This window comes from Daucus carota, chromosome 7, assembly GCF_001625215.2.
Source record: "Daucus carota subsp. sativus chromosome 7, DH1 v3.0, whole genome shotgun sequence".
In the NCBI taxonomy this organism is placed as follows: Eukaryota; Viridiplantae; Streptophyta; class Magnoliopsida; order Apiales; family Apiaceae; genus Daucus; species Daucus carota.
This window is the reverse complement of record NC_030387.2, coordinates 24,401,484-24,427,615: the sequence shown is the minus strand read 5'-3', so window position 1 is coordinate 24,427,615 and position 26,132 is coordinate 24,401,484. Positions and strand designations below refer to the sequence as shown.

The window sequence follows — 26,132 nt, the reverse complement described above, 5'->3', positions numbered from 1 at the left end:
AAAAATTACTAATCTAGCCAGCTAAAATTTAACGTAATATAATCTAAACATTATCATAAACAATTCCCCTGTTACATACAGAAACTGGACTATACTTCGAGACTTCTGCAGTAGATGATACTTAAAGCAGCAGCTTTGTGCCATATACTTTACCATTATCCAATGCTCTCTCCCAAAGACAAAATTCCACCATGAGGACAACAGCAGCCAAAAGCCAGAAACAATAAGATGAAAAAGAGGCTCTATGATCTGTAATAATAAAAAGTCCCTGAAGAAACACTTAAAACCTTAAAAGTACAGCATTCACTACATAAAGTTGTTGTAAAGGCAATAAACATGATGAACTTTCATGAATCTAGATCAAAGATTTGCTTGATCTACAACGATTAATAGCAAGTACAGACAATGTTTTCGACAAGAAATCCTTAATCTCAATCAGATGTTACATAGTCTTGACTTACTGTTCAGATTGAAGTGAGATATCACTTCTATGAACCTGAAAGCAGATTTGCACCAAGGTCAATGTAAGCATCAACAATAGGTGGCAAAAAATAGAAAGAAATCTAGCAACAATATCATTTGATTTCAATTCCGCCTTACAACTTCAACCTGATTTAAAATGAATCATTATAAAAAATAAAACTAGCAAGGAACAAAAGATAGATTTAAGCTTAATTTACACTTTTATATATGTTGACAACTGATTTACAGATAATTTACAGGGAAGTTACAATGGCAGCAACCTGCACTGGCTACAATAAGAAAGGCTCTAACTCAAACACTATATTTAACAATGTTTTACTACAGCAATGAGTAAATAATTATCAAAATGGTTTAACTTCAGTTTAACCAAGAAAATCGGATGAGCTGACAAGTGAACTCTGATTCCAGTTGTGAACTTTGGTTCACAAGTTAAAGTCGAGTATGTGATTAGTCTTCTAGTGCTCCACCATTTCCAATTGTACGTGACTTCCTTTTATGTGGTACTTCCAGAACCAGCTTCCACAATCCATCAAGTCTTTTTTGATAGGTTTTAAACAGACCGCTAAGCCTGAATCAGAAATTTATAACATTGCAAGTGAAAAAGCAAATTTAACTGGACAAAAATACAATTTATATGTAGCCCCTTTCATGTTTTCACTGGATGCATCTATGCACATTTACATGCCAACCGCTAAGCAATGATTACTCTACATAGAGGGAGAGGTAGATGATCTGATGGTTTAAAATTTAACTGATAGATAATCATTTGTCTTAAAGTCAAATAGAACATCAGGAAAATGGACCATCACAACAACATACACAAAAGCAGAGGAAAACAAAAAATAATTTGTCTAATTAGTATTAACCACAATTATAAACATAGAATGATACATTGGTCAAGCAAAGCATACTATACTAATGTGGTTAAACAAATTGAATCAGAATACCAAGCAGCATAATGTAACATTATTTTAACAAGAACAAAATATACATGCATAGGTTTTAAACATATGATTAATGGTAATATCTTCCCAATATTAAAACATGAATACACGGACGTAAAAAAAAACAAAAATACATTATATGTCCACGGGGAACATGTATGACTAACAGATTTACTGCACATTTAATTTGACACACTATGCGACAAACACATATATAGGAGCTAATTCAAATAAAAACTTTTTTAAGTGAATAAGTACAAACTTGCAAAAAATTTCCTGTTTTAAGTTATATTAAGTATCCGTGTAAAAAATAATTGAAAAAACATTACCATTTTGTTATAAAATCGCTAAATAAAATTTAGCATATAATTATAACTAGAGCTCGTAGTTACTATTGCATTGAACACGTTTTAATTATTTTTGAACTACTATTCCCGGTTCACCACCAATACCCAGCTAGGGTATAGAAATATCACGTATTGATTATTTAATTTATTACTTAATTATATCATTGTAGAAATGGTCATATACTTGATTTAACACAAAATATAAATATACTATAATTTGATTTTTTTTTTCCGGACCGAAATTCTATTATGGACCGAACCAGACCGAATTATTTTGGTTCGGTCTGGCCCAAAAAAACTATTTTAAAAATTTTATATTATAAGTAAAGCTAATATTCATGATTTATTTATAAAATTTTAATATTAATTAATCACCACCACTTAACCAAAGATAGATATAATCAAATTTACAAGTTAGATATTATAATTATAAAGTTTAAGATATATACAAAATATATAATATATAAATATAAATTAATATTATATATTGTTTGGTCTATTCGGTCCGGACCAAAATAATTTTTTACGGACCGGAAACCAAATTTTCAGAAAATTAGGACCGAACCGAATTTACATGGTTTGGTTCGGTTTTTCGGTCCCGGTTTGGTTTTGCTCACCCCAAATTATACCATAAAATGTTGAACTTGAATTATATATGTGTTCAACTTAAAACTTTGCAAGTTTTTACCAAATTCCTCCACTATATCACACACACACACGGGGTAGTTTTTGTATGACATTTAATGATACAAATGCATAATTTGTTATGCTCTCCCAACATAATCCAACCATAGAACTTGCCGTAAGATTACTTGAAATTAACATATATCTGCCCCCAAAAAAAAAGAAGAGAAATTGCGAACAAAGTTGACGGTCAAGTTTGTAAGATATATACTAAAAAGGAGATCGAGGTGGTGCAACTTGCAACCATGTTTACAAAACAACAACAGTGTGAAAAGTGGAGCGTGAGTATCAGTTGAGCGGGTGAGGAGGAGAGGCAGAATGAAGGTTGTGAAATGAGTAGTTGAAGCTCGACATGGTGGCCCTAGATCTCATACGAAGAACATGGCCTCTGATAGGAATTGCTAGAGACATCCCGATGGGCTAGCAGATATCTTAAATGTTGTATGATCTCCCCGATTCAGGGTGGGGGTTTAGAGGGTCTAGTTTCTTTGGTAAGATTAAGATTGGCTAGGTGGGGACTAGCAGAATTTATTTTAAGTATCATCATATGATACTTACGTGAGGGTTAGTTAATTGGCGTACTGTGTTGCCTTGTTAGGAGTTGTCACATATCAACATCAGTTCTAAGAGAGGCAGAAAACTTGAATATAAGACAACCTAAACAACTCCAATAATATGAGGCCTTTTGGGAGATGCCTAAAACAAACCCATGCAGGCTATCATACTATTGTGGAGTTAGGTTTGCTTAGCAGGCCCAATAAGTGGTATCAGAGCCATGTTATGACAGTCCATAACAATCTCCAATGGGCTCCACAATGGACCCTGGGAGGGGAAGATGGGCCAACCCAGGATAGGGCTTAATGATGAGGCAAGTGGGCCTTCAAGTTTGGGCCTGGGAAGCCAGATAGCCAGTATGGGCTTAGGAGGAGCCTAATCACACACTAGGAGGCAGTATTCGACAAGTGTCGAGCTCGATGTATGAAGGGGAGATTGTTAAGAGTTATCCCACAACGGTTGTGAGATGGCAAATAACTAGAATATAAGTAGCAAGAATAACTCTAATAGTATGAGACCTTTTAGGAGATGCCCAAAAATAAATCCACGAGGGCTAGGCCCAAAGTGGACAATATCATACTATAAACCAGGTGGCAGGCACCAAATGCGCACACAATTTTCAGTCTACTTTATACTCTCTAGGGTAGTCCCATGCATTAAATGCACATACATATTACAGTCCACAATATTTTTTAGTTGTTGCTTTTACTGTTAATTGTAAAATCAGAGGTCTCCAAGACATCCCCTCTACTCCTTAAAGTAGAGGTAGGGTTACGTTGATTTTTTTTGTTTAGTAAGGTTTAACAAATGATAGATATACTGGAGTATTTATGACTGACAAGTCACAACAAGAAGAATATTCAATCGATGCCCATTTTATTCTGATTATGTTTTGTTTTGAAAGGTAATTCTATACAAACAAAATCACAGCCAAATACAACATGACAATTGTTAGTAGCAATCACGTATTCAACACCGCCAACTTTTGGAAAACATATCTAGAGGAAAGACAATCAGTTTGATTTGGTTTTGACAATAGCCAGAGAATAAATAGAGGATTGCTGGTCTTAAAACATGATCAAACAAATGATATTATACTGAAGTCACACCAAAGGACAATATTTAACCAATGCCCATTCTATTCTGATATCAATATTATTTATATATATAGAAACCTGACACTTTTATTTATAAAAATTAGCCATTATAGAATAATTTAAGTGAAAGGAACAGAAAATATTTACTTCATACCAAGCTAACACAAATTATATCAACATAATGCTACATGTGCAAGAAAACAGTACTTTATGGGTATACTGATATAGTTATTCAATAACCTGAATTTGCAGATGAAACCTTCATTCTATAGCCGCTTGGGACGTCAAATGTATGATTGCCCTGCATAAATTAGGACCAGAAAATTAGCATTTAATATTTCTGTATTTGAAATCAGAGGACCGTGTTAGTTTTGCATCCTAAGCAAACTTGGTAATAGTTTTGATTTTTGGAATGTAAACATCTTTACCATTAAGAAGAATATGCTATACATCTTTATACGAAGACCTCATATTAGTATGTAATTTACATAGAGTACTCATAGAATATTGTACACATTATTGTGTAGATCTAAATACCTGAAGTTGGTAAGATACTAAGATTATTTTCTCGACCAGATACAGTGTGGCATAAAACTGTTTGTTAAGGTCTTACGCTAAGATGTGCAAAAAGTTAGTATGCGCCTCATCAAAAGGTCAAACTTCATGAAACTGAAAATTTAACTTATACCACATTTGATAATAAAATAGCCCAATCTGAATCTAACCTGCAGAATTACATCCACAGCTTCAAATTCGGCATTTCCATGCAAAATGACCTTGAGGGCCTCGAACCGCTGGACTTCATGCTTCCAGTAGATGTTATCACTTGAATTCCAGTCAATTCCATCATTTACTACTTTAACATTCTCTAACTTACATCTTCCACACCTGCAAGAATGAAGTCCGGTTTTGAATTTATATTAACTATTAGCCATTTGTTCCTAACTCTTTTCAAAACTTATAATTCATTTTAGTTGAATGGTAACTTGGTACCTATGCCCATACTGTAGTAGAGGCTCACCATCTTGATCAGTCTTAGTTGAGCCCATGACATTTTCAGCTATAACAAGTAGACTACCATCAAGCTGGAAAGATGATCCAGTGAAAGTAGGCAGGAGAAGATCAGCAAAGAGCTATAAATAGAGTAAGACGTCAAATATATATGTATGGACTTTAACCTGGACATCCTTCCAAAAAAATTCAGCCACCTCGATTTGCAACTCTGAACCTTTAGTAATAGAACCACCGCTGAACTGATAAGTATTAAAGACAAAGAAGTTACAGTTTGCTTTTTTAGTTATCGAGGGATAATTTAATAAATTACTATATATGTTCCAAACTTTAGAAGAGGATTCTGATTAGCATCTCTTCTATGTCTATGAATAATATATAAGCAGCAATCAAATGTGAAGGGAGGTAGCAATTCTATCTAGCAAAAGAAAGGTAACAATCAATTGCTTCAAAAGTTATTAAAATGTTTTGTAGTCATGGACACGGTAAAAACAGGATGTTAACCGATAATTATTGCTTGAAGGCTTCCGGTTCTCAACAATAGACAAACTCCTACAGTTTCTTTTTCTTGAAATGGGAAGTCTTTTGATTAGGACTATAGGTAACGACTGATCAAATAGAAATAGATTGAATTTCATGTTTGGAACAAAGTTTAATGAGGACGGTGAAACTAGAAATCAGTAAAATCATTAGATGTGATGACAAGTGTGATAATGTTTTACCTTCTGTCTGGTGACTTCCCAGAGTGGACCAAGAGCAGGATGAAGAAATATAAGATAAGGAGGTCCAGAATCAGCATATTTGTCATTGTCTCCAATCTATATCATAAACGGAAGACAACGCTTTTAATGAAATATCACAAGAATGTTTATGATAAGTACTATGGTAATACTTAATATTTCTCATAATCACAACTAATCATTAGGCTCATTATAATATAAAGTAGCTGACTAAAAGAAGACAGATATAGCATGTTCAGAGAAAAATCGCAAAGGTTCTTAAATCTATACCTCTGGAATTTTCATATCACACCGGGAAAGAAGATCATAGGAATTGCGTATGATGTCTAACAACGACCCATCTGGAGTCTGCACATGTATTATATACATTAATAAGCAATCATTGGGTTCATTTATGGATTTGATCAAACAAAAAAATACAGTATAACACTGACATACATTCTATACTAGGCATATAATATTACAATACTTGGTGGAGATAAAGGGTGTCGGTGCATTTTAGGGTTATGTTCGTTTAGTAAATGTATCAATTTCATAAATTCACAAAAACTGATCAGATGAACATCAACAAATCCTTTCAGATTTCTTCGGGCTAATTGAGGTATCATTTGCGTGTTGTCTCTATAAAAACGAGTCAGGTTCTGGGTCACATCACGTTAGCAAGCACATATATGTAACTTCATGGCTTCGAAAACACATGGACATATAAGATAAATTAGTTAAATTGATAACTACTAAGAGAAGATGAATTTGGAATGCACATATTCTGCAGATGACACTAAGCATCCAATCTTAGGGGTAGGATATATAATTTATATAATTTTAAATAAACTCAAATGGACCTGATGTAAGGACTTGTCGGCATGTTTTCTTTTTCTCTTAGCAGATGATGTAACTTTCCTTCGGTCATTGTACACAATAAAGGTATCCAACAAATCTGCAATTACAAAGCAAACAAGTCTATAGTGTATGGGGGTAAATACATATTTAACATAATGCAAGTTGTGGCTATAAACTATATTGAATTGCATAAATTAATAATAAAAAATAGCTGTATCACCTTCTACACCTTTGTAACACCGAGAGGGATACATGTTCACAAAATTATCCGCAATATTTTGCATCGTGCATTCCAGACGTCCACCGTAAACACTACTCACAAGAAATAACAATCAGAACCAAGACACTATCCAAAAAAATGATCAAACAGAGATTCTTAGCTTCATAAGCAAAAATGCTTTATGAATACCTAAATCAACACAGATCCTCAGGGTTACTTATTATTTATTCCAAAGCAAAGTGGTCTGCAGTTTTCTTGTGAGTAAACATTGTACAAATCTGAAGTAATTGATAGATCTACCACTAGGACTATGACCGTAAAGGTTAAGAAATCATGTGAAGGCTGCAGTATCAGGAAGCAGAAAAATAATGAAGATTCCCCGGCTTCTCACAAAGATCTTTAGTAATTAATAATATTCTGCACTTGATTATCAAGAGTAAATCAATTCCAATCATATTTGACTTGTATTGATTTTAATAATTAAGCTTAGGAGTTTTTATTTAACTTGAAAAATAGCAATATTCTCTTGATAATGGCAAAATAAGACGGAGAGGGTGTTGGTCTTTTCCCTTCTTTTGCTGGTCTGTAATTTAAAAGGTGTTTATGATGACATAAAGAAAGATGCAAAAGTTGTTGGTTTCTTCCCGTCTTTTGCTAATTTGTAACTTTATATTAAGAAGCGCAATGCAAAATCTAGTTAATACTCTCATGTGAATTACCAATCAGGGGTTTAATTTATCAACTCCAAGTTACTCAACACGCCGACTTAAAAGGGGTGCATCCTCCATTTATAAATATAGATATACAAGGAAAAATTAGTTACTGCACTTGTCAAGAATCTCCTTCATTCTCTCTAGAATTTGTAGTAGCAGGTATCTTTGCAGTGGCCATCCACCAGAATATCAAATACTTAAAGAAATTCAAAATTTATGCTATTTACCGATGATGGATACCACACTGGTCCATGTACGTGATTGGCTTCTTTACATTAAGCAGCATGCCTGGCAAACTGGTTTCGGTATTACTTGATCCGATAAGCTCTGCAGAATGCAAGTCCACGTACAGAATGTTTGTATTGGCAGGAAACTCTGCCTGCAAACTTATCACAACGCAAGAGGTCGGTCATGGAAAAAACACATATATTGCACTCTAAAATAAATACAGACGAAAAGACAGTCATCAAACATAAATGGTTACAGAAACTCACATGTGATTGGTATTTTATGATACTATATACTAAATGCTTCTTTTAATTAACTGCAAACTGAGAAATTTTTACTTCGATTCAGTATAATGCATATTGCATCACCGTTTGAAACTATAATTAGCCGTATGTAAGAACCTAATAGTGTTGCAATGGTATCATATGTGAACTAAAGGTTTTGTTGATGACTCCAGATGGCCTCATGATGGGTAATTTACTTTTTTGGGCAGTGAATTTAGGTTTGGAAGATGTTAAAAACGAGCCGACTCTGACTAAAATCTGGATAAGATCTTTTCCTCCGCACCCTCACCCGTGCCAGAATATTTCTTTACACTATACATCAGATTTATTTTCTTAACCATACTCCAAATATTGGCAAATAGAATTGACATACAATCAACACAAATGATTATTATGAGTCTAATAAAGAAAATATACATTAGAATTGTATATAAGGTCAAGTCTAACCAACACTACAACTCACTTTAGACATATACAAAATTCATCAAATATGCAAATAAGATGCATGCAAGAATCTGAGCACAAAATATACTTTAAAGTTAATAAATTTATTCCAAGTGGTTTACGCCTTGCGCGTAATTTTGGTTGTTTTGAAAGAAACACCAATACATAATAATAAGGGTCCGGTCCCGGACAAATTGATTGTTATAACAATCTTTCCGCGGTTTTTTATAGCTGAAAAGACGTAACACATAATTATTTATGTGAATGTAGGGGGATACGTCACTTATCAGTGCTTTAGACACCCATCTAGGGTTTTTATCATTCAGCCATAAAAAAGGGCGGAAAGATTGTTGCCAAACAATCCATTGTCAGAGACCATCTCCCTATAAATAAATTTTACAATCTTTTGTTATTACCTATTGAACCAGACATGTATTATCTATGGTATTATCAAACTGAGCTTTCATATTTTTGCACTAAAATCTATAAAAAGCAAACAACAGATCGTGTGCATTAAATTCTTATTTAACACATCATTTGCGTTAACCTTAAAAGTTCACTTACCAATATATTACAATGTTAAGTTGATAAAGTTAGATATAATATATATAAAGTCGGGTTCTACTTAGAACCACGTAAGTGTTGAAACCTTAAAATCAATTACGATATGCTTAAGCAGAAATATATATATGTTTCACATAATTTCTTTATAATGAGAAAAAGAAAAAGTTCTGTGTAAAACAATTTTTCTTTAAAAATTATTATGTGATTTATAAAAAAAAAATATTGTATAGTGCAGGAGTGCACCATATTTTATATTTGACAAAAAGAACATAGTGTCCTGCAGCAGAAACCCAACACAGTGTGTACTGCAGCTGAAAAGATAGATATTAGCTGTTGATTAAATAAACATCATCAACTAGCATCCAAGACTGATATTGGGTTTAAATTCTAATTCAGAATGAAGTTTTTATTTGATCCTGACTATATGAATTATTGTTTATCAAATTTTAAGAATCTTTAGCAGATTTTTGGCATATTTCGTGAAAGGGTATCAATCTGACTAAAAGGTAGGAGACATTCCAATCGTGAAAGTTAGGAGTATAGAAAATCATAAATCAATCAAATTATATAAATACATCTTTATCACTCTTTTTATCAAAGGAATAAGGAAATTTATAATACCTATGTTTAGAAATAGGTCCATTACTAATTCCAAACTTGTCAAACTCTGTATACTCAATGCATGAAATGCCATATTCCCACTTTCCATCATGATTCTTCTTCTCGACTAGAACATTAATGCCTTCGGTAGCCCCTGGATTCCGCTCACACGACGCGAATCCCAATTTCTGTAAGATCAGCATTTGGGAAATAGAGCATATGAAACATGTTTATTTGTACGCTTTCAAACTTTATGCTTCCAATCGTCAATATTATTCAATTCGTTATAATATAACCCAAGCAAAACTCCAAACTTCAGAGGAGGAAAAAAACAGTTCCATAACTAAAGCTATTTATATAAATTCTAATTTTATCAAGGTTCTGACATTCCCCTCGAAGCCCTTAAGTAGATGTGGAACTAACCATCAATCGGATAGTATCCTGTAATACTGATCGTGTATTTGGATTTGATTATACAGAAAATGCAAACAACAGGTGCATTCATACAGGGGAAGCTCAATTTAAATCTTACTTTTCTACATGGAACTTGGCTAAAATAAATTTATGTTATATCAGAGCATATTAGATCTTAAGGAAAAGAGTCACTTGAATATTTTTTCAGTAAAAGTTCAGGTATATTTTTGGTTTTCCTTCAAGGCAATAGCCAGTATACCAAAAACTGTTTAATAGTTCTAAACAGGTATAAGAATCCTGAGGTGGCTTTATCAGAAGCAATCTTTTGAAGGAAGTGCTTCCTCTATTCATGTTATATTACGTTCAGGTTCCAGTGTTCTACTTTCTGGACTCTTGATCTGTTAATATGTACATATATCCTCCCTGATGTTTAACTAGCTATTTACAATCACATAGATCGTCAAATCCAGATTAAAATTTAATGAGAACTATTGTATATATAGCAAAAATACTGTACTGCAGGACCTACTTTATTATGACGCAATCCAATCCCAGCTAGTGCCAAGAGAGTCAGGTCGGTAGCAGCCACGACATTACTGCAAATTCATCAATGACAATATATCTTGAAACTTTTTTAAGAAAGAAAACAATATACTACGTGGCTTAATAGAAAAGTCAAAAGGTCAATGAAATATTTGACTGCAACCTGACTTGTCGAACTGTTGCACCTTTTCTTCCATGGTCACGAAAATGCTGGAAAACGCCTTTGTCATGGGCAAGTTTCCATATCGCACCATGACCACCAGGCTTACATACAGGAAAGTATTTACCGGCCACCAACCACTTACCATCTTCGGCACCAACAGCTGGAACAAGAGGCTGCCATTTGATAACATATCAATTATAAAAGTGTGTATTAAACTTATAAATACATACATATATATTCCAACAGAATAGTATAACCAGGGAAAAAGTACTGCTACTGAAGTATTCAATCCCAAACCTGTTCAAAAAGTTTAAATCTGGACCGGCCTCGTCCAAACCATCTCAGCTTTTCACACAATGATGTGATGTGTTTATGGTTATTCTTTGCTGAGCTTGTCATAATTGCAACAGGGCTCACACATTGTTTGGCATACAATTTAAAATACAAGAACTCTCTAGCCTTGCAAAAAAATTACAACAATGTATAACTTGCATTTCAAATCTAGTACATTAACAACATTCACAACAAGGAATATACCAACTTGAAAGATTGACAAATAGCAGATATTATACCTGAAGATCCCTTATAAGACCTTCCAACAATGTCCGTCCGCAATATGGAAGCATTGCAGCCGGAAGACATTCACCTGTAACGGGGTCAACCAAACCAAGCCTGTCTGCGGAACCACCCAAAGGATAAATTTCTCCCAAGTCTGGCAGGCCCTGAAACCAATCAATATTGTTTATATCTTTGTAGTATAATGCCAAAAAATTTCCGTTTGAAGAAAGACAGAGGTACTGTTCAAACCTCGATTCCCCATAGAGCTGCTTGAAATGCATATTCTGTATCTTTTGAAAGGTCAAGCACATTAGGAGGGTTAATCTCAAGAATTTGTGATTCTGTTGATTTACTTTTTCTATGGGAAAGACTGATGCCCTGCTCTGTGTAAGTTGATTGAGCAAGAAGCTCCAGCACCATGATCTGATATCTAATAAAAAAAGGTTTTGAGCAAGGTGAATTAATTATTAACTTCATATAGGTTTAAGTCCAAACTTTGGATACTAAGACAAAACATAAAGAAAACATTAGTTTGACTGGGAACACCGTCAATCATAAATGGAATCTAGACAAGAAGTCGCGAATTTAGACTTTGTGCTCTTACAAGTGACACAATGCATCAATTAAATGTTCCTAAAATCAAACTATAAGCCGTTTGCAACAGTAAACATCTGTTGAACCTAAAACAATCATATTTAAAGGAACGATGGGGGCAATATGAAGAAAAAGGAATCCCGTGCCATAATAGAGGCATAATTTTTTTTATTGCCTTGTTTTCCAAATTCCAGATACAGTAGACAATTGCAACCTAAGCACACATCCCAAAAATATAATAATTGTAAACATATGATTCAAAAGCGCCCTTTCTCCTTTAACATGTAAATTCAGACAGCAGACCGGAACTGCTACCACAACGAAATTTACATTACAAAATCATATAACTATTTCAGAATTAACTCAATCCTAACTGTCCTAACTTTACTTTATTTTTTCTCACAAAGACACACGTATATGGGGCGGGGGGCTCATGGTCCACTCGTAACTATTTAAGCGTACAAATATATATCCAATCACATTTGCACAAATTGGTGGTCTCTACAATACAAACGGAAATCACATCATACGACTACGAACCACTTAAAGCAGTGTATTATGCGTCATAGATCAGTCTTGAAATATTATTTCCTAATTCGTTTTATTTCAAAAAGCGCCTAAATAAATTAAAAGGAACATTGAACCAACCCAATAATTCCGCCAATGCAGTCATAAAACTGCTCAACCTCTCCCAGATTTCTAACCAACGATTGCAAAGCCTTCACTTGATCATCATCAATCCTCTCACCACTACTCACATTCTTCACAACTCCCTCATTTGTATCCCAATTCTCGATCATCTCCGCCAATCCATACAACGCACTCTTCAACGAACTCCGCTTTGACTCGAATTCAAACTCCAACTCATCCGACTTAAGCAGGTGCTCCTGCCCCACCGCCACCACACACTTGATCAAAAACAACTCATGTTCCTCCAAAAGACCAAAAACATCGTCACTGTGTGTGCGGAAGAAGCTCTTAACTCTGGAATCACGGTCAATTACTTTGACTTTCTGCTCTAAGTTAGTTGAATTGGATAGGGTGGAGCGTAGGGCTTTTAATCGAGCGATTTCCTTGGAAAAATCGAAGTCGGAAGGCGACGGCGCGTGCTCTACAGGCGCGGTGGAGACGCGTGAGATGTGAGAAGAGTTAGAAGAAGAAGAAAGAAGATTGACGTAAGGTTTAAAAAATTGGAAGTTGTAAGTATAGGTGTAAGTAGATGTGTGTGTATTTTTGGTGAAGATTGAAGGGGCTTTGGGTTTGGGAATCAAGAGGAGGTGAGTGTTGTGAAGTGATGACGCCATTGACCGATCGGAATTGAAATTGGAGTTGGAATGGAATAGAAATAAGAGAGCGGAATAGAAATGGAGGGAGGGGAATATGGGAATATGCCGGGGGAATAGAAACGGGATTCAAACAGGGATAAATCTTCTCATCCTCTGTTTTTTTATTCTATTGGTTCTTCAAATTTCTTTTTTTCTTTATGTGTGCTTACGTGGCATTTTTCTTTGTTTTGCTCTGCTTTGTATAATCCGTTTGCCTCTTTTGTGAATTATTGTAAAGGTTTATTCTTCCAAAGGTTCCTTCTCTTTCCGCCTCTAACAAAAACGTGGTGATAGTTTTTTATATATGATTCCCTTTTTTTTGCTTGATTTGCTTACAGCATTTTCTTTTTAAATTCAGATAATCTCTTTCTGGTCAAAAAAAAAAAATTCAGATAATCTCTTTCTGGTGTTTACAATAAGTGCAGAATGATAGAAATATGCAAAGTATATTGGGTCAAATGTATGTGAATCCGATTTTTCGACTTCCTTTTGTTCAAAATATAACAACTTTGCATTTATACAAAACAAAAATATATGCATATACTAAAGATACAAAGAAGCATTTGAATAATCAAAAATTGTTGCTTTCTGCCTTAAATTTCTAATAACTGTATACAATGATCATGTTATTTTTTGATATGACTACCGTTGTGTTCAAACCAAAACCTTGCTTTGCCCCTATTTTGCCAATGCAAGGGCATTGCACATTTCAATGTCTTAATATATTGAGTCAAATGCATGTGAATCCGATTTTTCGACTCCCTTTGTTCAAAATATAACAACTTTGCATTTACACAAAACAAAAAAGATACGCATATAGTAAAGATATAAAGAAGCATTTGAATAATCCAAAATTGTTGTTTTCTTCCTTAAATTTCTAATAACTGTATACAATGATCATGTTATTTTTTAATATGACTATCGTTGTGTTCAAACCAAAACCTTGTTTTGCCCCTATTTTGCCAATGCAAGGGCTTTGCACATTTCAATGTCTTAACATCTTATTACCCTGTATTCATGTATTCAGAGTACATTCCAGATCAGAAAACATCAGAGCTGCCATACATACAAGATCAGTACAAAAATTATCCTACTTGAGTGCCAACTCAGGTTTAAACATAATAAATGAAAGGTTATAGTGGTGAAGAGAAGCTGAACTGCAGGCCCGTCTTTCCTTGATCATTTTCGTGCTTTTTCAGTATTTGGCAATAGTTAACCTGTTGCAGTTTAACCACTCAGAAGTGTGCAGTCCAAAAATATAATGAAGAGTGTCTGTTTCCACAGACGAGAGCACATATATGCAAGACAACAAACATAACATGATTGTAAGAGCAATAATGAAACTTCTCGCTAAACAGCAGTGCAAAACTAACTCTGAAATCTTCCTTCACACTGTGAAGGATGTCGCATATAAACAAATCCCGGCACATAAAAGCTTCTAGCATTCTGTACAAACTAAGAAAAACACCTGACTTTTTTATCTAGTAACCACACTCAATGTACAGAGGTCACTATTATACGTTCCTTCTTATATAGTAAGCATTCAACATCTATATCTATACAACTTATGAGAAGTTTCACCCCTTTTCAGCACAACTTTTTCCATGTAGTACTTATCCAACAATATATTGAGGCTATCTGCATATGAGTAAAGAGTTGCTACATGGCACAACTGACTCACAATGCATATATTCCAAATCAATATATCTCATGCCCTGTTGCACCTTAACAATTTCAGCATGCTTAATATTGTATTAGAAGGGTTGCACTAAGTTAGTTTGTGATAATGGGAAATTTAAAAAATTAGATTCGAAGATAAACTATTCAGAACAATATATGAGAGGATGTATATTGCAAGACAAATGACTGACCTCCATGCGAAATAGTCTGGTCGGTACAATTATCCCTATTCCTACAGAGCTTCGGAATGAGTCGAGGAATTTCTTAGAAGTCATATCTTGAAATGATTGCTCTGTCATTTTATTAAGGCTCCCAGCTCGAGCAAATGCATGCCCATATATACCTTTCTCCCTAATAAATCGCAGTGGTAGATCAAAAGAAAGATCGGCAAAGGCGGTAACAGCCAGGTCACCTCCAAGATAATCTTTTCCGGAAGAATTTTCAGTAGTTCCATCATTAGCCCTAGCTTCTGTATTTGGCTCTGTAGGGACAAACCCCCTCGACTTGAAAGCCAACAATGATGTTGGGCCTCCCACCGTGCAAACTGGGGAAGAATTGCCACCTAAGAAGTATCTGTCAGGCAAATAAGAAGGTAAATTGAGGAATCCAGTTCCCTGCGAAAAAAGTACACCGCTAGCAATCCCAAAGTTTAGTGCAGCATTGAAAAAACCCAGAGGAACAGCACATCGAAGATCAAACTCCTGCAGAGAAGTTAAAAGTATATAAACAACAAAACTTATGTATAACAGCAGTACCATACAACAACACAAAAATCACCATATCGGGATTAGATTAATTGAAAAAACTGTTACGATCATAATAAGGTTAAACTTAATAGAGTGCCGATCCATGTTTTCAGGGAAAGAAAATAAAGAAGAATAACAGACTGCTGAAACTTAAACCATAGATCTAGTATATTTTCTCCATTTACTCTTACTTTAAACTATGCTTCAGATGACTACTCTTACCCATCATTATTAGTGATAACTATGCTTTAGTTAAGATACCAACTGTAAACCTACGAGAAATTTAATTCAGCCTCTAGAAAGAAATTCCTTCTATTAGAATGTGGTGCACAAAGCCAACAACCACCTTGACACCATTTCTGAGAGAAATCACAAGTACCATAAGTTACATTAAAATATTTAGCACAAATCAACAAAAATACAATAATAATATAGGATAGAAAAGGAACCGGACATGATAATTTTTCATCATCCGCTCGAGTCATGCAAATATTTGACACGATATAATTAATTCACAAGTACACAGTTATAGTGTAAATAATTTCACAAGTACACAGTTATAGGGTAAATAATTTCACAAGTACACAGATATGGTGAATCAGAAATGGGAACTCCAAAATGAGGATGTGAGAAGAAAATGAACCTGGCGAAAAAATCGTGAACTCCTAAAATCAGGAACAAGGCCACCAAATTGAGAAGCGGATACAAAAGCAAATCCTCGTGTTGGCCGTAAAGGTGAATTTCTCTTGTCAATTTTGAATGTGTACCTCAAATCAGAGTTTAAACCATGCTTAAGCTGCCCTCTTATTGATGTAGATGACATTTCTGAAGGATCTATTGAAGTATGCAAAGAGAAATTGCATGCAACATCGTGATTATTATTAGATAAAAGGCCAAGAGATAAGCCCAATGACTGCTCCTTAAAAGAAGCGAACTCCAGGCGATCTTGGGAAAGCAGCGATACTCTAGCCTTTAAAGGACCAAATAACCCGGTAAATTGGGGTAGAGATACACCAGCAGAAACCTCTGGCATTTGGTCACAACCATATGCAAGGGAACCATCCCAAAGATCCCCATACCCCAACAAGTTTTTCAGCTTCAGTGATCCTTCAAGTGGCCATGACTTAGCCTGCAAGTGTATTCGGAATATATTAAACACGAGGCTTTACCCAACTAATTTCTTTTGCCAAGAACGACTTAATGAGACATCCAAGTTTAAGAAGATCCCACACATGTATGGCAGGGGCGGCCGGGCGGGGATCATTTTTTAGACAAAAATGGATATTTTCAAGATTGGCGAAGATAGATCTGCTCTTTATTCTACTTTGTTTTGTAAAGAAATTGCTTCGCTGGCTTATTAGCCTTGTTACCTACTTACAAACCAATCATAGTAAAGAGATAGTGGTTTCCCTTGCCTAGCAAATGTCCAGAACCACTAGTTTTTAGGTGAAACATTGTCAAAATTTATATTGCGAAATCCCTATTTACTAGACTGATCGGACAAAAGAAAGGGCAGGAAGTAGTTGCCACCCAAAAAAGATCCTTTGCATAAATCTCAAATGACAGACTAGCATTACGCTTTTCTATACAACAAACAGCAATGATGTACTCATCCAGATAGACAGTGAACAAAAATTAAGCATGTGCTTACAGTTTGAGTAGAATCAATAAACATATAAGCATTACAATCATTACATGCCAACTCACATATGCAAGCGTAAAGTATGTCCCACTACCATATATAAGCTTTAAAAAATTGTTTATCCAGTAGCAAAGGGCTATCGTAAGCAAATATCGGTATGACAACTATTCCCGAACAAAAGTAAATCGTTGTAATCAAACCAATGCTCTAAACAATCATTCCCTGCCTAAACTTATTTGGAAATATTACTGGCATTCCACAGAAAAATTTGCATACTCGAACAATTCGAACATTTAAACGAATATTAAATGTTAATCAACTAACCAAGCTCAATTTTGCAGTTACATCAGGATCACATAAAATTCATATAGGAGTACTAAATTCACGGAAACCGCATACCTCAGGCAGAGAGAAAACACGAAAATCACAATTGAGGCGTTTCCGGTCCTCAACAACATCCACAATGACATTAGTAGTCCCACTCAATTCCGATGGACCCGAATCGAAAGTAATATTAACCGAATCAAACAATTCTAACTGCCTCATCCGATCTTTGGCAACACTAGCGGCCTGAAACAGCTCCTGGAGTGAAGTGGCAGTTTCTAGGGCTCTAAATTCCGATTTAATCACAGAGTCCTTAGTTTTACAATTGCCGTTGATCACAATTTTGTTAACTCGTAACGGAGCATTTGAGGAGTAGATTTGGCGGAACAGAGTCTCCGCTTTGGATGTGTTGAACTGTGTTTCTGATTCATCGAGGAGTGTTTCGTCATCATCGTCGTCTTCTTCGTCGTCATCGTAATATTCTTCTTCATCATCGTCATCGTCGTCGTCGATTTCTAGTGAAGGATTACGGTGGTCCTCGGATTCTTCGCCGGAAAGAGACATTGATTTGGAAGAGTAGGAGACGAGTTGTGTGCACTGTAGCTTCTATATCCGTCGTCTCAACAAGTAAGGTACTGGGATCTCTACTTTTGTGTAATGTTTCATAGAATACAATACATAGTACACGGATGAGATACTAGTAAAGCTTTTTGGCTAATAACTTATCTGGTGAAAGTGAAACAAATAGTTTGCGAAATTGTATACAATCTTTTTGAAATGACTATTGTGAAACTAAAAAAAAAAAAATTTATTTATTTATTTTATTATTTATACAGGACTAGATGGGGCGACGTGGCGTCATGTGATAATGGATACCTGCTGACGCGGTGTTGATTGGGCATACATATGATCAGGGTGTGCACGGGTCAGTTCGGGTCTGTTTCTATCTAAAATCGTTACCGAACCGTGTATTTTGGTTCGGTTCGGTTGTTAGATAGAAACACGGTTTGGTAACAGTTTTTAGATGGAAACATGGTTTGGTAACGATTTTTAGATAGAAACTGTAATCGAACCGTTTCAAATGATTTTTTTCGGTGCGGTTAACCGTTTGTCGGTTTCGGTTTTTATATTACTAGAAGCTAGTATATAAATTTAATATTATTATTAATTTTAGAAAAATGTTTATATACTTATAATATCAATTTCTCTTACTAAACTATATAATTAATATATTGTAGCACATATATATATATATATATATATAATATGTTGTATAATAAATATTATATTTTTATTATATATTATATACACGGTTCGGTTTTTCGGTTCAGTTTGAGGGGTAAAACCGTAACCGTTACCAAACCGTTATGTCAGTTCGGTTCGGTTACGGTTTTTGTTCGTTACAATTTTTTTCAGTTTGGTTTTTTGCTCGGTTTTCCTCGCCCCTACATATGATAGTGAGATTCTTTTAATATGAGCTTCAGTACATATGTATGGTTATTATATCGGTACCGATCATTAATGTATAAAATTTTGTACAAAATAAAATGACAATTGAGGTGCGATGTTTTAATTGATGTTATAAGGATTTTGTATTCAAATGAAGCATTTTCTCATAGATACACGAGGGGAGGCAAGCAGATTCTCAATTTTGGTTGTCACCAAATAAGTTTTCGCTTGGAGTTTGATGGCAAACAACGTTATGATCAATAAGGCATACTATCGCAAGAGCAAGAAAGGAGCCCAAAAAAACTACGAAAAATAAGCAATGAAAGAATAACAAAGTTTAGCGTTTAAATCAAGAGAATTGCAACTTAGATAATGGTCAAGTGTTAGGTGCACTGAGCTGGACGGAAAGCCAGTGGAGCTGAAGCATAAATCAGAGCTTCATACTTCATATTCTCATAAACCAATCTCTTGTTTTCATAATGAAGCGAAGCGCCATTGATTCCATAATTAACATTCGTGAGGACGTCGCAGCTTGCAAGAGGAGATGAAATAAGTTTCACATGACAGGCCTGGAGAGGATGATCCAGTAACGAGTGATTCATCTTATATCCATCCAGCTCTGCGTAAAAATAGCCTTGTGAATCTGTCTGAAATGTCTTGTAATAGCTTACGCGGTTCATGGAGTTTTCACAGATGACGCCAACTTTAGCGCCAGATAGGGGCTTGGCTCCTGTCAGTGACCATGATCCCAACTTGTTGCAGCTCTGGCAGTACACCATTCCCTCGACAACTACGTCGATGACTTTGGTTTTTGATGATTCATTCTGGATTTCTTTGGAAGCTGAGATGTCTGAGAAGGCGGCCGAGACCAAGAGTGTGGCGAGTAATGCTAGTTGGATCATTCTTGCAATGCTGTTAAAGGAGAGAAAATAAAAGGTGAGGCTCTTTAACTAAAGTATATATTGGCTTGTTGAATGACAGAACTTGTACTGTATATATATACACGCTAGAATTGGAATAACAGAACAGGATGATGTGTATTAGAGTAGCTTGTAAATGGAACATGATCAGACTACGTGATGAACGTGGTAGCAACTAGTTAAGCTGTGGTCATTTCAGTTGTTAACTGGTTTGTCAGCGAGGGAAGTGTTGTTGGCTTTGGCCGGCCGAATTTCCTTTACATTTTGTTCTTTTAGGGAAAATCTATTGTTTAGTTGAAGATATAACAGGGAAATTTTCAGTAAATCAGAAAAGAAAATGGTGAAGTTGCAATACAATGTTCCAAACATCTTAGAGCATCCGAGTTAGCTATGCTTAGAGCATCTCCGAGAGTATCCTAATTGACTCCAAAATATAACATAAAATATTAAACTCCTAGAAAGTTAGGACATTGTAAGGAATGTGAATTCCAACAATATTTTTTATACTCAATCCTAATGTTATATTTTATGAACTCCCTTATGACAAAAAATCAAATTCAAATAAGAGAGGATGAATATTTTGTTTTAAAATTAATTAAGAGCCATGTGGCTCTCAAAAAAGATGAGAGGTGAGAGAAGAGGCTCTTAGTGTTTCTCTATTCTGTCTCATGCTCCTTATTTTTGGACTTAACAACCTATTTAGGAGTCTCTTGGAAATGTTCTTAACAATCGAGTCGGATTTGTATCACATCAATCTCCCAGTAACATTGGTCAAATATCCCAAGTAACAGAAACAAGTATATTAGGTATATGACTCAACTTGAGACAACTCATCTCCTTGCATACACAAGTACACAACTAAACCAAATTCGACACTCGGATTCTTGAGAAAAGCTGAGGGGGCTGTTACATGTATCATCAACCCAAAGATCTCTTGAGATTACACTACCAACAAAAGTGCAAACTGGGGGGAGGCACACACACATGAGACAACTTTGTCAAAGGTAGGGATGAGGCTATCCCTAAATCCTTCAAAATATATTATTATTTACTGTGTTTGCCATTGTCATAGCTAAATTTCAAACAGCAAAAATGCACACTAGTTTAACCAGCTAAATCGCTATCTTCAAGAATATGTACAGATGCTAACTCTTCTAAGGAAACCAAACCAGTTAACAGGACATGGCAAAAAAAGGTTATATTCGTTACTTACAAAATCAACTTCATCCATTAAATGGACTCGTTTGACATTATTTCCAGCTCCGCCCACCAAAGGGGAGAAAGCTTTGGGACAGCTCCATCATTACCTATTCCTGTTATATCTTTGAGTTGTACGGTGACTTCCCGCATTGTTGGTCTTTGTTTTGGGTTGGGGCAGCAGCACCATTTTATTACTGCATCAAATTTTTCGAGCTGCTCTGCTTTGAAAGAAGTCAAAATTGGGTCCACCATCTCTCTAAGTGGTGGTTGTCCTCTCAGATAATCTGAGGCCCAATCCTGAAGTGCTAAACTGTCCACCGAATAAGGGAGCTTACCAGTTATCAGTTCAAACAATATGACACCAAAGCTATAGACGTTAGATTCTGTATTTGATTGCATCTCAGTTGCTGCAGCAGATCTTTTCCAAAGACCAAAATCAGATATTTTCGCTGCATAGTCTTCACTGAGATTTACAGCTGAAGAGCTCAGATTTTTGTGAATCATGGGTGGCTTTAGTTGGTGCATATGCTCAAGGCAGTATGCCATACCCATTGCAATCCTCATCCGCATCCCCCAGTCCAAGTGCTCTGCTTCACTTACTGCAGGACCAACAAGATCTAGAGAATTAGACTATGTATTTTTTTTTTAGTAAATATGTGCAAGTGTGTGTGTGTGTGTGTGTTTGTTGAAAACATAGAAACATTTCCAGTTTAATAATTCATCAAGATGATATGAAGGCAGCAGTCGGAATACTTACTGTGCAAGTGCTCGAATAATGTTCCATTAGGAGCATACTCAAAAACCATCATTCTCGTGAAGGGCTCCTCTTCCGCACAATATCCAATAAGGTTAACAAAATTCTTGTGATTTACTTTTGATAGTTGATCAATCTGAAATGCCAAAAAAGTGAACTACAAAGTTTAGAAGCATGGAGCGTAATACTGATCTTTTACTTGAAACTAGTTTCATACTTGCCTTCTTCCTGAACTGTGATTCCATATTTTTTGGCCAATTATTGGCAGATGCTACTATAAGAGAAGTCACAGCTATTTCAACACCACTGGACAGTGTTCCTTTATACACTGTTCCCATTGAGGAAGAACCAATCACATTGCTAAAATCTTCACAGGCTGCATTAAGCTCCGCCCTTTTAAGCTTTGGCACACCTATGATTTAACAACAAAATAATAAATAAGTAGTCGAAAGTAAAATACAAGGTCTGATATAGACAGGCACCTAGTAGCAGATATTTATTTTAATGCACGAGTAGACAGTAGTGATTTGAAAGTAATAGTAATTACCAGTTACAAATGCTTTCTGCAGCTGCCCACTTAATCCGGTGGCCCAAGGTTTAACAACGGATACTTTGCTTCTACAGAAATATATTACAATAGCCAGAAGAATCAAAAACACAGGACCCCCTACAGCTGCAAAGAGTATTAAGAATTTGTGCCGATGATAATTCGATTTCGAACTATCATGTGACGTAGTTGGGCTTTTAGCAGGAGAATCAGCTGATTCCACAAGTGAAGGCGAAGATGCAAAGACACTAGGAGAAGTCGGTCTTGTATCTGTTACAGCTGAAGGTGCAGGAGAGGGTGAAGGCGAAGATAAAGGAGACTGCAAAGAGGGCGAAGGTGAAGCCAACGGAGAATCTGATGGCAAAGACGGTATAAGCCACTTAAAAAAAGGCTGAGAGGCAAGCAGCTTTCTTTGAGTAATGTGTCCATCCATAGCAGTTTTCCTGAAACCAATTTAAGCAGCTAATTAGCTCTTGCAAAGTTTCAAATGCAAAAAAATTTCCCTGGTTAAATGGTAGGTGCTGACTTAATGTTTAATCAGGAACAAAGTTAATACAATACTAAGTGCTAAAAGTAAAAAAAAACTTTGCTATACGTGAAACCAGTTTTTGTCAACTGTCATTTATACAAATTACGTCCAGCTTAGTACAAGGTCAACTACAGTCTGCGTGTTATATAGGCTAGATGTGATAAATACTGTCAACAAGATTATTGTTCTGCCATGCATATATGTTAGGACATAAGATTTCTGCATTGAACCAGAAAGCAGGTATATAAACGCATAGCACCAACATACCATGAGGTCAATCTTCTACTAGACAGCGGTATCCCATTTCTTTTAAATTCAGAAAGCAGCTTTATCTCATCAATTTCAGAGGGTATGACAGTAAACTCATTGTTGTCTAGTAAACTGCAACAGTTGATAAAGAAGGTAATGTGAGCTTAGAAGCTGTGAATTATGTTGAGTTCGAGCTGTTTAGGTATCTTTACTTACAGAACTGAGAGTTGAAGATTAAGGTCAGATGGAAGTAATCCACTCAATCTATTGTACCCCAAATCCAGAACCTCCAACTCGTTGAGTTCTCTAATCTCTTTGGGAATAGTTCCTGAAAATGAATTATTGCGTAGTATGCTGCGAAAAAATGACATGATTTAGCCAACTTTTCTGATGGAAGTACTCATAATTTCCTTGCCACAGTAGCATGAAACAGCTAGTATCATAACCATAAATGTACTTTTTTATCGCCTTACATTGACTTGAGATGAACCAAGTTTCGAAGATCAGGTGCTATTGTTCCTCCAAGACGGAGATTCTTCAGGTTCCTGCACATTTAAAACACTTTAGCAATTATAGGAACGCCAGCAGGAACCTCAGCCCATAATTAAATTTTGATAGTAAAACAGGCTGCTTTAAAACCCATAAGGTACATATCTACGTTTTTCATGCAACGAAATACAGGCTAGAAATAATAACTATAAATATTAGCAGATCATATAAGCTCATCCTATGTTACTCCGACTCTTCTATTTAGGTTGCCGTACCCGTGTCGGACACTTGGACACTCGGACACGACACTTATTTCGTGTCGGACACTTTGACCAATTTAAAAATCAAATATGAGTCACACTTACAATTCAAAAGAAATATGTGAGAAAAAAGAAAAAAGCGAGAATGGGATTAAAGTACAGAAGACGCCTAATTTCCAAAATCAACTACAAAATCATGTCTAATTTGAGTTCTATTGTTCCTTTTTGTTAAGTTGTCTAACTTATCATACTTGTTTATTAGTGTACTCCGATGTGTCCTTGTACCCCTGTCCAAAAATAGGACAGTGTCCCCGTGTCCCCAATTTTCAAAATTCCCAAGTCCGACACTCGGATATGTGTCGTGTCCGACACTCCGTACCCGAGTCCGAGTAACATAGAGCTCATCAAATGCAAAAACCAAATCACAACTTGAAAAGGTTCTCCTGCTCAATATTAGGGGGGATGTACTCAATCCGAAGGATAGTATTCTTTTTTGTGTGTGTGGATTGTTGAAATCCTGGTGTATTAAATTGGGATTTAAAATTATTTAATTGAAATCTGGTGGGATTCAATTCAAACACTGACGGATTTTTACAAACTAGATTCCCATGGTTTTGTTACTGTTTTATATGCTTTTAGAATCTGTCCTAAATCTATGAGATTTAGATGATTTGTCCATAAATCCAGCAAACTCTAAAACCACTCTACAAGGATTTTGAATCAACTCGGCCAGACTTTGTTTGGAACCAAAATCAACTACAATCTATTACAATACATATGTTATTATTAACGATTAACCCGTAAAAATCTATAAATCTGAATTAAATACACCACCTGTAGGCTTTACAAATAAGTGCAGATCTTAAAGCAATGCAGCCAACAAATTACAGCACCAATGTTTCGTATCAAAATTCAGCAATTTATAAAAATTTTACTTACAAGGCCACAACATTTTCATTTGCGCACTCAACACCAGACCATGAACACGGATCAACAGCCCCAACTTTTTCAGACCAATTCAACAAAGCCCCAAATGGATCACTCACCACTCTCTCCTTAAATTTCAGCAAAGCCAGACCTGCAACAGAGCAAATACTTTATCCTCCTTCCACTAAACTCGCATCATCTAAAATAACAATTTCATCAAAAAGTTCCAATCTTTTTACAAAAAGAAAACATTATCATCAATTCTAGACAATAATAAACCACCAATTATTCATATAAAGCTTCCTTAACATTTTCACACAAGCAAACAACAAATACAGTAAACATAATACATAAATAATATATAAGGTATATACACACCTTCTTGATTAAGTGAGCAAGACAAGATCAAATTCTGATACATGAAACAAGCAAAGAGCATAAGCACAGCCAAGCTATGATTTTGATGAAAACCAAACAACCCCATCATCAAAAAAAAAATAAAAATCCCAACAAAACTTAAGATCTCTCCAACTCAGCCAACTAAAATCAAGAACACCATCGAGTTGACTCACTGAAAACCCCAATTCGTGGAATGTGACAAGCAATTTATATTTACTTATATTCAGTGAAGTGTAAATATAAAGTGTGAGTGAAAATAAAAGATAAGGAATATTGGTAATTTGGATTAGGATTGGAGATGTAAATTAAGGTAAAGTGCCGGCGATGCAAAATAGGGAGAGATTCCTAAAAATCAAAGACTCTGTTTGGTTTCATTTCATGTCATAACTGAGGTTGAAGAGTCCATGCGGTTGTTGAGTGTATGTGCATTTCTATGTGTATTGTACAATTCAAATACTATACAGTAATTCAATTGAATAGTAAACGTTAAGACAAGCAATCTTGCGGGCCCTATCCATTATCGTTGAATTATTTTAAATATTTAGTTACTCTCTCCGTCCACTCGTTTCTTTACTTTTCTTACACTATTCAACACTTAAACACTTAACGGCGTATATAAAACATAATTTTATATTTAGATTTTAAAATTTTCTTTTTTCATAAAAG

General features: G+C 35.4%; 4 protein-coding genes across 5 annotated transcripts; all 4 read right to left on the bottom strand.

Annotated features, from left to right (window-relative positions):
- Positions 1–664: 664 nt before the first annotated feature.
- Positions 665–13,461, bottom strand: LOC108196083 (UTP--glucose-1-phosphate uridylyltransferase 3, chloroplastic). Its single transcript, XM_017363182.2, has 17 exons — positions 12,675–13,461; positions 11,682–11,862; positions 11,447–11,596; positions 11,172–11,333; positions 10,875–11,047; positions 10,698–10,764; positions 9,776–9,942; positions 7,862–8,020; positions 6,922–7,013; positions 6,704–6,798; positions 6,132–6,209; positions 5,844–5,939; positions 5,289–5,363; positions 5,104–5,195; positions 4,836–4,998; positions 4,351–4,411; positions 665–1,051 (listed from the first exon to the last, which is right to left on the bottom strand). Exons 1-17 carry the CDS (start codon positions 13,328–13,330, stop codon positions 939–941), a joined length of 2,580 nt encoding a protein of 859 aa, XP_017218671.1. The 5' UTR covers positions 13,331–13,461; the 3' UTR covers positions 665–938.
- Positions 13,462–14,326: 865 nt separating this feature from the next.
- Positions 14,327–18,494, bottom strand: LOC108193144 (uncharacterized). Its single transcript, XM_017359669.2, has 4 exons — positions 17,819–18,494; positions 16,421–16,906; positions 15,223–15,732; positions 14,327–14,568 (listed from the first exon to the last, which is right to left on the bottom strand). Exons 1-4 carry the CDS (start codon positions 18,305–18,307, stop codon positions 14,485–14,487), a joined length of 1,569 nt encoding a protein of 522 aa, XP_017215158.1. The 5' UTR covers positions 18,308–18,494; the 3' UTR covers positions 14,327–14,484.
- A 987-nt stretch (positions 18,495–19,481) lies between these two features.
- On the bottom strand, positions 19,482–25,905 carry LOC108196590 (probable inactive receptor-like protein kinase At3g56050). Of its 2 annotated transcripts, XM_017363935.2 has the most exons (10): positions 25,446–25,892; positions 25,080–25,218; positions 23,865–23,936; positions 23,608–23,745; positions 23,410–23,523; positions 22,614–23,056; positions 22,288–22,478; positions 22,070–22,202; positions 21,326–21,911; positions 19,482–20,104 (listed from the first exon to the last, which is right to left on the bottom strand). In XM_017363935.2, the coding sequence occupies exons 1-9, from the start codon at positions 25,552–25,554 to the stop codon at positions 21,343–21,345; spliced, it is 1,908 nt and encodes a 635-aa protein (XP_017219424.1). In that variant the 5' UTR covers positions 25,555–25,892; the 3' UTR covers positions 19,482–20,104; positions 21,326–21,342. The 2 variants fall into 2 exon arrangements, with proteins under 2 accessions (XP_017219424.1, XP_017219423.1); XM_017363934.2 differs by lacking the exon at positions 19,482–20,104 and having other exon boundaries at positions 21,107–21,911; positions 25,446–25,905.
- Positions 19,576–20,094, bottom strand: LOC108194768 (non-classical arabinogalactan protein 30). The gene has a single exon (XM_017361706.1). The coding sequence runs from the start codon at positions 20,092–20,094 to the stop codon at positions 19,576–19,578; it is 519 nt and encodes a 172-aa protein (XP_017217195.1).
- Positions 25,906–26,132: the final 227 nt, after the last annotated feature.

Bases quoted from the DNA above. Each gene is read 5' to 3' on its own strand.
- LOC108193144 (XM_017359669.2), bottom strand. From the start codon at position 18,307: ATGTCTCTTTCCGGCGAAGAATCCGAGGACCACCGTAATCCTTCACTA. The intron at 16,907-17,818 runs GTATGCGGTTTC...ATACACTTGCAG, and splicing joins GTGTTTTCTCTCTGCCTGAG to GCTAAGTCATGGCCACTTGA. The intron at 15,733-16,420 runs GTTCATTTTCTT...ACTTCTCTGCAG, and splicing joins GTTCACGATTTTTTCGCCAG to GAGTTTGATCTTCGATGTGC.
- LOC108196083 (XM_017363182.2), bottom strand. From the start codon at position 13,330: ATGGCGTCATCACTTCACAACACTCACCTCCTCTTGATTCCCAAACCC. The intron at 11,863-12,674 runs GTTGGTTCAATG...TTTTTTTATTAG, and splicing joins TGCATTGGCGGAATTATTGG to ATATCAGATCATGGTGCTGG. The intron at 11,597-11,681 runs GTTTGAACAGTA...GATTGGTTTCAG, and splicing joins CAGCTCTATGGGGAATCGAG to GGCCTGCCAGACTTGGGAGA.
- LOC108194768 (XM_017361706.1), bottom strand. From the start codon at position 20,094: ATGATCCAACTAGCATTACTCGCCACACTCTTGGTCTCGGCCGCCTTC.
- LOC108196590 (XM_017363934.2), bottom strand. From the start codon at position 25,554: ATGATGGGGTTGTTTGGTTTTCATCAAAATCATAGCTTGGCTGTGCTT. The intron at 23,524-23,607 runs GTAAGTAAAGAT...CAACTGTTGCAG, and splicing joins AATCTTCAACTCTCAGTTCT to TTTACTAGACAACAATGAGT. The intron at 22,203-22,287 runs GCAAGTATGAAA...TTGGCATTTCAG, and splicing joins AATCACAGTTCAGGAAGAAG to ATTGATCAACTATCAAAAGT.